General features: G+C 40.5%; 1 protein-coding gene across 2 annotated transcripts in view; it reads left to right on the top strand.

Moving 5' to 3' along the window:
* The window catches only part of GTDC1 (glycosyltransferase like domain containing 1), a 170,621-nt gene extending 160,306 nt beyond the window's left edge, over positions 1-10,315 (top strand). For both annotated transcript variants that reach the window (XM_084209205.1, XM_084209206.1), the window contains 3 exons: positions 1,254-1,324; positions 2,035-2,126; positions 9,081-10,315. In XM_084209205.1, the coding sequence (XP_084065331.1) occupies positions 1,254-1,324; positions 2,035-2,126; positions 9,081-9,164 (247 nt within the window). In that variant the 3' untranslated portion in view covers positions 9,165-10,315. The remainder of the gene's footprint in view (positions 1-1,253; positions 1,325-2,034; positions 2,127-9,080) is intronic.
* The last annotated feature ends 297 nt before the right edge of the window (positions 10,316-10,612 follow it).

The raw sequence follows: 10,612 nt of genomic DNA on the forward strand, positions 1-10,612 counted from the left end.
AAAGCATTTGCAGAGAAATGTGTCTTTGAGGTTTGTGGATATGCATAGTTTTCTAGCATGAAAGCTGAATATGTTATTCTTTATTTTCTTTTTTTTTTCCTGTTTAAAATTGAGTAGATCTAAAGGAAACAGAGTTCTTTCAGGGTACCTGTAATAGAGTACCAAACCTGACATTCTCATGAAGGTAGCAAAAGCCTTTGGGTTGTCACTGAAAATAGAAAAGGTGAACGTTGACAAGATTTTAGATTTTTTTTTTTTTTTTATTCTGTGGAATGAGGGAAACTGAAGTTAAAAATAAAACCCTCGTATGGTCAACATGTTGGAGGAAATTCAAAGCTTCTCATAAAATAAACATATTTTAAGAAGTGTTTTGAATTTCACTGTGTAATTTCTGGCCAACAGAAATTACGGTTGTATCTTTGGAGGGACCTCGTGTCAGATCAGTGGTCATTATGTGAAAAAAATAAACTGCAACCTGGATGCCTTTAACCCGTTCAGCTGTTAAAACCTGAACTCCAATGGGGACAGCTCTGCTACTGGAAAACTTTGCACCGCGGCGGTGAAATTCTAAAATATTTGGGTTTGATGTTACGGGAGATATGTGAAATGTTCCTTGGGAAAAAAAAGCAAGCACAAAGCTTCGCGCTTTGGCAAAGGGATTTCATCAGCGGTTATTAAAAAATACAACAGTTCATGTCCCAAAAAATAAAGGAAATTACCCAAAGCATGTGAATAAGCTGAAATATCCCAGCCTGGAACATGCTGCAAGTTGTTCCTGGGTTATATTTAGCTGTAACCTTTGGAGTCTGGAAGTCTGAGGGGAATATCTGCTGTGCCAGGTGAGGGTGATGTGCGTGTCTGCAACACACCCTGGTGTAGCCAACGTGCCCCTTGTTTTCCAGCAGCATTATTAAGCAAAGCCGTCCATACTTCACCATGTTGTTACATGTGTCTGTCTGCTGATTATAAAATGTGTTAAACAGTATTTAAAAAACAAAAAAATGCAGAGCTGCGCTTTGATTTATTCAGCGAACAAAACATATGCTCGCTGTTCTGTTCTATGTAATTCATATGATCAATAAAATTTTCTTTAAAAAGAGCAACTTTGGCATTTAGAAGGATTATGCTGCTGAAGAAAAAAAAAAAATGTTTCCCTCTTGCTGCATGCAGGCAACCTCAAGGCTCTTGCACGGAAATAATTTTTTTGGCTGACTAATGTCTATTTTTGTGTATTTGTGATTTCTAATCCTCAGGATCGAGGCTGTGCATTGTGGCTGTTACCCGCTGTGTCCCAAAGCCTTGGTGTACCCAGAGATATTCCCAGGTAGCTGCTTTGTTGCCTCTTCCTTCTGCTGAAACGTAATAACGTGATTCCTGCTAAAACCCAAAGTTTGGGAATAAACTTGAGTGAAAGCAATTGTTTATTTGGCAAGCCAACATGTTAGTGTTAAGGCAAATTTTATGTGTTTTAATACATTAGACGAAGTTTATATTTGCCATCTGTTCTTTTAAGATAACAAAAAAGCAAGTTTTGAAATAGCATTCTTCATTGTTAGCATACACATCCCGTAATGATAGATTTTTGTTAGAAGGTCACTGATGCTGCAGTGGTTTGCAGATTTTTTTTTTGATACACAGAAGAGGGAAAAAAAAAAAAAGCCAGGCCTGAAAATCACACCAAATAATTTAAACAATTTAATACTTAATAGTATGCAACTGCAGTACAGGATACACACTAATGTAGTACCAGTTCTTCGAAAAATCTCATCACTAAATGTATCACATATGCATTGTGTTACATTAGAATAATGTATTTTAATCACCCAAAGGAGATGTCTAAACAGCACAACTACACAGTCTTATTTAGCATTAAACATCCTTGTGAGCTGAGGTAACCTTATAAAATCATGCTTAAATAATGTAAAACACGAGGCGGCACAGAGCAATATGCATTTTTAATTAGTAAAGTGACTAATATCGAGTGTGTGCTTTGAGGTTTTTGTTTCATTAAAAATGTATCTGTTTTTCCTGCAGCTGAATATCTGTATTCTACACCTGAACAGCTTTTTAAAAGGCTTCAGAATTTCTGCAAGAGACCAGATATTGTAAGGAGACATCTCTATAAGGTAGTTGTTTGGAATAGTTTTAGATGATATAATGCCATATTGAAGTACAAAGGGGAAAAAAAAAAAACCTTAAAAAAAACAACATTTAATTAACATACTAATGTTTAAAGGAAACATGCTAGGGAGGGATATTAGTCGTTACACTAACAAGGATTAATTAAACTAGATGCCAGTTGTATTAACCTAGGTCTTATGAAATACGTGCACTTAATGCATGCTACATGTTTTTTTTAATTTACTGTTTTCTAAAATGACTGTCCTTTACATTTGGACCCAAGAGGCTTATAAAAATGAACCTGGATTAATGCAACTCATTAGTTTAAAAGGAAAATAAAAGAAGGATCCTACAATTATACTAATGAGGATAAGCCTACCTTCCTATCGTAATTTAATCTTCAAAAAAATGCAGGTGACAGGTATCAGGTAAGATTTCTTTGGCTTTTGGAATGATCTGAATGATTTTCATAATTATGATTATTTTGTGTCTTTGCTTTATAAAGTGTGTTGAGCATTAAAGTTTATTGGGAGCATAATTTACTGGTATTTATCATGTCCCCTTTTTTGCAGTTATTCCTGCAAGAGAAAGTCCAGTTTCAGTGGCAAACTCTCCATTCAGGTTTTGCTCAAGTGTTCAATGCTAGGCCAACTTTCATGGTTTTAAATGGTGTATTTACACTGATAGGAGTTTTTTTTAAAATTTGAATGTAGATGAAGCACTAAATTTTACATTATTCCAGGGAAGAGCCGTTACTACACGACGCTGCTTTCAGAAGAATAACTGCAGCTTTTTGCACGCTGCTTTGCACATTTACAGCGGTTTTTGACTTTTACTGTCCTGGCTCTGCTGTGGGCAGGTTGGAGGTTGGATACACATCACCCCTGCACAACAGAGGTGTTTCAGCTCATGAAAACCCCCGAATTCAGCTGAAAGTCCTTAAAGGCTTGGGGGTGCATGGAAATACTCCTTGTGTTAACCCGTGTGACGCAAACGCGGTTCTCGGAGCGTTCCCTCCTCCATCCAGCCTCACTGTTAATGAGCAGGTCGAGTAATCTCCTCCTTAATTTGGAGTCTCCTGCTGCCAACAGACCCAACCTCATGCCTGCACCTCCCTCCCTCCCTCTGGGGACCAGAGAGTGTTGGGTCTTGCTGTGTCTCGTCTGCCTCTTTCCCCCTTCCTGCACACGCATAGCAAGAGCAGCGAGGGCTTAGCCCACGCCTTGACTTTTTTTGTGACCTAAAAATAGGCATTTACATAATGATACATCAAAGATGATGTTGTTTCTGCAGGAAACAGTTAAACCTCAAGGAAAAAAAAAAAAAAAAAAAAAGGAGAGAACCAAAAATGCAATTTAACACCCAATTTCAAGCTCATTATCTTTCATTGTCTATTAACTTGGCAATGGTTCAGAAGGTAGCTCATAATAGTTTAAAATGCTGACTGAACACTTCCAGTGTTCAGCATTACTTCTTGAGTCAATAGTATCGTAGAGTTAGGCATGGGGGCTTCAAAGGGAAAGCAGTCCTTAAATGTTTACCTTGGCACTTCCCAATGCTTCGAGCTCAGCTAATGGTTGCATTCACATGGATCTTCTCCCACATGGATCCCAGCTCCTAAACACAGAGCCAAGTCATGCAAAAAATACTGATATAAAATAGTACAGGTTGAAAATGTGTGTGCAAGCCCTGTAGGCAAAATGCTGATTTGCTTGAAGGATTTTTTATCTTTTTTTAATAATTCCTTGGGATGATTAGCAGGCATAAGCTGAAGGTGTTTATCCTGCTCCTCATGCATGGGGTTTGCAGATCTTCTGAGTGAACCTCTGAGCTGAACCTCTGCAACAGGTAGCAATGGAGCTGAGTGAGGGATTGTTTTAAAATGAGGAAAGCAGAGGCTAATCCAGCACCTGCGAGCACCAGAGGAAATATCCCTGTTGTCTTTAATAAGCTTTGGATCAGCTCAGAGAATACTGTTAGAGTTGTCCTTTTGTGCCTACACCCACGTACACCTAGTCTTCCTTCACTGTGGACCATCCACAAAACCTCCTGGGTAATGCTAGCTCAGAGCTGTGCTGTTAAGGTCATTACAGCCTGAGTGATGCTGCTTTGTAAAGAGGCTGAACAGAATGAAATCCTGAAGGCTACGCAGCACTTGCACAGTATTTTCAGGTTTTTTTCAGATCACTATAATATTATCTCTGCATTAGTGGGCTAGAAAAGAGATCCCAGCACAAGAGTTGGTGTTAACCAGCTCCTCTCTGCATACTCTCTGCATTGAGTTTTATCAAGTATCTGTGACATTTTTCAAGTAGAAATGCTTAAAAAGCAAATAGTGCTGGTTGGGGATTCTGCTCCACAAGTTGGGAAGTAATCACCTTGGCTTATCCTTTTACATATTGTTGGGATTTTATTACTCAGGATATCTATAATAATTAGACAGTGGCTAATTAAACAGGCAGTTTATTCCTTCCGATGTCCTCAATGCTTGTGCTAACAAAATTAGTGGCAGAAAGGAGATAAATGGCAGCAAGGCAGTGGGCTTAGGGGCTGGACATAGGGAACATGCCTGTGAAAATGCACAGACCAAGGCATTAAACTATAGTAGCTGAACTCCACAGAGCAGATTCCTGCTGGCAGACTTTTAAAAATGTCCATAATGTAAGCACCTATGAAAACCTTTCCAGATGATGTATTGCTCACCCTGAGTATTCACACAGGAGTCAGGTCTGGCTCATCTGCATTTCAGCCTTGTCTTCTGCCAGTTATTAGCAGAAGACTGAGTTGAGAGGGAAGCAAATCTCATTTGTTATCAATTATTTGTTCTGTTCCAGTTTCATGGAATCAAGCTCTAGTTCTGGGTGGTTTTGGTTGCCAAGGTAAGCAGAGGAATGAAGCAAGTAACAAAAACAGGGCATTGGTCAGGGCACACCACAGGGTCTCTTAGTGCCCTATCTAGTAGATTTAAAATTAAAATAAATAAAATAAAATAGGACAAAACATTTGTTTCTGCATTATTTTCTTAAAGTTTACCTTTTAGTTTCCTCACTTGAGTTTCTTAATTTAAAACAGCATGTATAAAGAGTATACAGTGGAAAGGGACAAGAAGAGTTGCCAAAAGCCAGGCATGGAAGGAGCTGACAACTTTAAATAATCTCTCCCAGCCCTCCCAGCTGAATGAGTGCTGGTTGACATGCTGTCAGCTTCAGTTCCTACAGAAAAATCCTACTCTCACTCATGCTTGTTTAATGGAGAAAAGAATTTGGCCCACTTTCTGACATTCATCTTCTCATTTCCATCACACTACAGAAGCTCACCTGCCTATGAAAAGACACATGGCATGATTTTTTTTCTTTCTGACACCACTGTAGAAGGAAGTCTGGTGAATTCAAAGGGATTAAACTGCTGTAAAATCAAATTAAGATCCCAGTTAGACCATAGACATCTGAATTGTTTCCAGTCTCAGGATTTGGCTGTATAGGGCAGTTCTAACAAAACTTTTTTTTTCCTTCTTTTTCTTTCCTTTTCTTTTTTCTCTGATTTCAGATAAAGCAGTGTCTTGGGTATTTCAGGGAAATGTGTAGAAGGAAAACTGCTCCTGGTCCAGCTTTCATATTTAGGCAAAGCTAGGGAAGCAGCAGGAGGCATTCTCAGTGCAATATGCCGGGCACTGGGCATGTGAGGATGCAGGGGAGCCTGATGCCAGATGTCCCATCAGCCACTCAGCCCTTTTGTTCACAGTTCCAGGATGGGCCATGTGAGAGCCAGGGATGGTGCCTCTGCCTTTATCTTTACCCAATCCCCTGCAAAACCCCATTGGAAATTCATTTTTTCATAAGCAGCCTGGTCTAGTGGAAGGTGTCCTTGCTCGTGGCAGGGGCTTGGAACAAGATGGTCTTTAAGGGCCTTTCCAACCCAAAACATTCCATGATTCTATGATTTGTTTATGGTGGTGTTTAAATAATTTCCTTACTTAGCTCAGGTTTTCTCCACCTTCAGTTGTGCTGAGTGTCTTCTTGTTCTGGAGTTAGTCGCTTGGAAACAGGAGCTCCCCATCCATCTTTATTGTACCATCCATTATTTTATAAACATTTGTCATACATTTACAGTATCCCAGTCTCTTCAGTCTCTCCTTGTGAATGTTATTCCATGTTTATATTCTAATCTCTCATCATTCAAGTCGTTCTGATGCTTGAGAGCTGTTTTTGTGCTGGTGTGATCATTGCTTTAGAGAATCCTGGGCCGTGCCATCAGTTTATGTGATGTGTAGTACTCTGATAATTCCCAACCTGTTCCTTATGGAGCCAATCCTACTATTTACTTTTTAATGGTGAATGTATATTGAGCAGATGTTTGCTTACAGTGTTCTCCAGATCTTTTGTCCCGGGCTGATAAAGTTAATTCAGAGCTTTATAGGATATGCAAATAGTGCAAGTATTTCCATCCATCCTGCTGGCTTTCTGTTCACTAGCAGAGCACGTTTGCAGAGTTAAAAAAGAAGGAATCATATTGAATTTCTTCTTTTACCTGGCTAGCATTAGGTGCAGGTCAGAAGGAGGTTAGAAACACAAATGAGAAGCTTGTATTTGCCTCTTGAGCTGCTCGGTTTCCCATGAACGTGATTTAAAATGGTTTCAGAGGTGGGTTAGATCTGCTTCTCAGAGTCTGTGGGGGAAAGTTACAGGAACTCTGGAGTGCAGAGTTGTCTGTCCACGCTCTCTCCCATCTCTGTTCCAGTACTTAGGCATGTGATCCTAAGGAAAATATGTAAAGCATAAGGATTTTTTTAGTGTAAAAGAAAACTTCCATTACATATTTGGATCACAGAATCACTGACTAGTTAAGGAAGGTTCCTCCAGGTCACCATCCCAGCCTCTGCTCAAAGCAGGACCAGTTTCAAAGTAGGATCTGACTTCAAACTTGGATTAAGTTGCTCAGGATCACATCCAGGTTAGACTCAAGTCTTGACACTTTCCATTCCCTGTGTGTGGCTGATACAGTGAAACCCCTGTCTAGCTTAGGAGTTTGCCCAGGTGGGAAGGTGTGCTGGGCTGTGGGACACAATTTAAGCATTTTGGGTGACCCTTAGGTCTTCGAGTAATTGTGGTAGAGGGAGGTCAGCCTGGCTAACACGGATCCTCACTGTGGAAGAAATGAGATGGCAGGAAGGGAGTTGGAGCTGCCTAATTTTGGGATCCAGCTGTAGATAAATGGATATATGTGCAGATATATATGTGGCCTGCACCTGATCTTCTCTCTGGGCTTGTCATGCTCTTGTCTCTTTGAGGTAAAATATCCAGGAGACTCCCGCTCTCTGAAAATCACAGAATCGTGGAAATATTTAGGTCGGGAAAGACTCTTTAAGATCATTGAGTCCAACCATTGATCCAACATTTCCATGATCACCATGTCCCCAAATATTGGTCTGTAGCTCACAGCAGTTGGCTGCACTTGCAGAGTAGGAATAAAGCAGTTATGGGGGCAACTTTCGGCATAAACACCAGGACTTGGAACTTTTCATTCTGACAGTATTAGATAGCTTCCAGGGGAGTTTTTGAGAGCAAATGAAAACTGGCAGATGAGCCACAGCCACTTCAAAACAGTAGATGGAGAAATGGGTCAAAGTTGCAAGAAGCATGAAAACTTCTTTTTTTTCCCAGTACAGTTTATTCAAATTACCTTGGGGAAAAAAGCAGGAAACTGTTTTCCCACTGTTACAGTCACTCCGTGTGTTCTGAGCCATCCTATGCAAGGTACTGCTGCATAGATTTGCATTGAAAATTTGATGTTGTTTGTTTAAAGACAGCAAGAATGAGGTGAGTTTTAAAAATGCCAATATAAGAAACTGGAGAACAGACTAGTTTGGTCAAAGAAATACTGTTAATCTGCTGAGGTGTGTTAAACAGCTCTGCCTTGGGCCTCACAGTGCACCCAATTCATGTAAAGCAATGGTGGGTTTTGATGCTGGTCTCCAAAAGTGCTTGGAGTTTGAAAATTTAACTCCAAAAACAATTGCTGCAAACTGTTTTCCACCTTGATTCTTCCCCCTTACTCACTTGCAGAGTGAAGGAGCTGGATCACAGAGTAGATTTGACCCAATACAGATTGGTTCTGTAAATCATTCCAGTCTTGCCTGCCAAAAATCTCAGGTTTTGTGTGGAAAATTAAATCTTAATTTTGTTAAGGTAATTTTTTTTAAAAGTGCAAAAAATCTACACTAAATCAATACTGTGTGCTTGAACTGGAGCTGTCTTGAAAGAGCCAGTCTGAATGGATGAAAACTCCTTATTAAATTCTAAAGGTTAGCTCTGAAGTCTAATGATGGCAGAGTAGATATTAAGTGCTTCAGTTCTGATCTTAGGACACTAGAAACTAGTTGATTATTTAATGAAAAATACTGTTCTGCTACTGGCATTATGCTGTTTGCTCTTTACGGGAAGATGCTACTTTATGTGAAAACTTTGCTTCTTTTGATCCCCACGTATTTAGGAACTGTTGATGGAAAGACACTGATGGAATTTTACTCCTTGAAAAAATGAATGTCCAGATCTTTGCATAGTTATCACTCCTCAAAAAAAAAAAAAAAAAAAAAAATTAAAGAGATTATTCTCAAGTAAAGCCCAGAGTGATGATGGTCTAGCAGAGCTAAGCCCTGCTCCTGCTGGCTCGTGGTTCTGCCATGTCTGAGGGTGAGAGGGGCACATTGGTCCCTGAGGGTGTTCAGTCCTTGACGTGTCCACTGACACCACCAGAAAAGCAGAGGGAGTGAATAACCTGGGCCTCACGACCAGCTTACCTGCCTTAAAACACAAACAACCCTGAATTCACCCCATTTTTAAATAACACCGCACAAGTGTTCTTTGACCAAGTGTCTTCCACCCCTCCTGAAATCCTTGCTGCATTTTGTGTCCCAGCCTCTAACAGGGTTCCGTGTGCTTCTCTCTTGTGCTTCCTCGCAGGGCGAGACGGCCGGGTTTTCTTGGGCAGCGCTCGGCAGTAAATTCAGGTCTCTGCTCGCAGCAGAACCGAGGGAAGATTTGTGACAGATGGGGCTAAGTCACAAACTTGCAGCCTCAGGCAGAATTGTGGAAGTTTCCAGAGTGTGCCCATATTTACCTGATCAGAGAGAAAAGAAAATCTGCAGAGGAAGCCGAGCCTGGCTGCTTGTCATAGCTGACACAGAGCCATCTGCCACAAACCTGTGGCGGCTTCAGATCTCCAATCCCTGCCACCACCCCAGCTCAAATTAAATACAGATTCTTAGAGACGTTATGATGGTTACACATGTCCTCGGCATCACATGCAGGAGACTGTTCAAAAAAAATATGTGGCCTGTTGTGTAACCGCACTCATGTATCCCATATGTGGTGCCACATTGAATTTCCGGTTGAATCTGTTTTTATCCTTTGTACTGGATGACATGGTGCCTGAATTCTTTCTTTTCGCCGACACGATGGCAGCCAAGCTGCAGCTTCAAACGCTCACACTTGGCTGAGTTTCTACCTAGGTTGCCAGGTTATCATTGGAGCCTTATTGTGTCCTCAAAGGGCCACAGGGCCTGAAAGGAGGATCCGAATGCTGCCGGACTAATTGGGCAGCCATCCCCGGGTTGTTGGGAGGCAAAGGGCTGCTTGAGCACTTCTTTCTTTTTTTCTCTTCTTTTTTTTTTTTTTTTTTATTGCAAATTAATGACTCTCTGGCAAAGGGGTTTTTAAGTGAAGGTATTAATAAGGGGTCTGGCAGGTAATCCCATGATTCGTGGAGTTACATTTGCATTTAATTAATCTTAAAGAAAGCTGAAAGATAAACAGCTGTAATTCAAACTAGCATGGGAAATATGCTACGTGGTGCCATCTATCCGATAAAATGAAAGGCGAGACACTTGTTTTATTTCTCTCAAGGATGGAGAACAAACAGATAACAATCAAAATACTTCCAATAAAAACCAGTAGTTTAAATGTAATGGCAGTTCATCAAGAATCTTTGCATCCAGTTGCAAATACAGTCTTTTAAAGATAAATCACTTATGATTCCAGCAGTCAAGCCGCAATATTTGTTGATGTAAAATGTTTTGAAGATGTAGATTGTACAATAAATTTTTAATAAAGTGCCCACTGCAATTTTTAATTAGCATATCTCATTCATGTATAAGTGTGTACATCTATCTGTATGTTTATCACCATGCGTATCCTTGTGTCAGAGTCAATGAATGCAATTGTGTCTTTATCTGATGAAGCAGAATTTGGTTTGCAAGCGATAATAAAACCTTATGGCAATTCCAAGATTTTCATCTCTGCTCTGGGAAGAAGCAGGAAGAGGACTCTGGCTAAGGTGTCGTGATGTGAAGCCTGGTAAGGCTTGTCTTTGCACACAGGTGTGGTCTCAGCTTCCCTTGGATCAGGCAGGACAGCTCATCTCCTTGAAAGGGGTGAAAGGTACAGACTGGTCCCCCTCCCCACGAGTGTCTTTGTGACTTTTGACACCATCAAGA

This window comes from Fringilla coelebs, assembly GCF_963513975.1.
Source record: "Fringilla coelebs genome assembly, chromosome: 7".
Classification (NCBI taxonomy): Eukaryota; Metazoa; Chordata; class Aves; order Passeriformes; family Fringillidae; genus Fringilla; species Fringilla coelebs.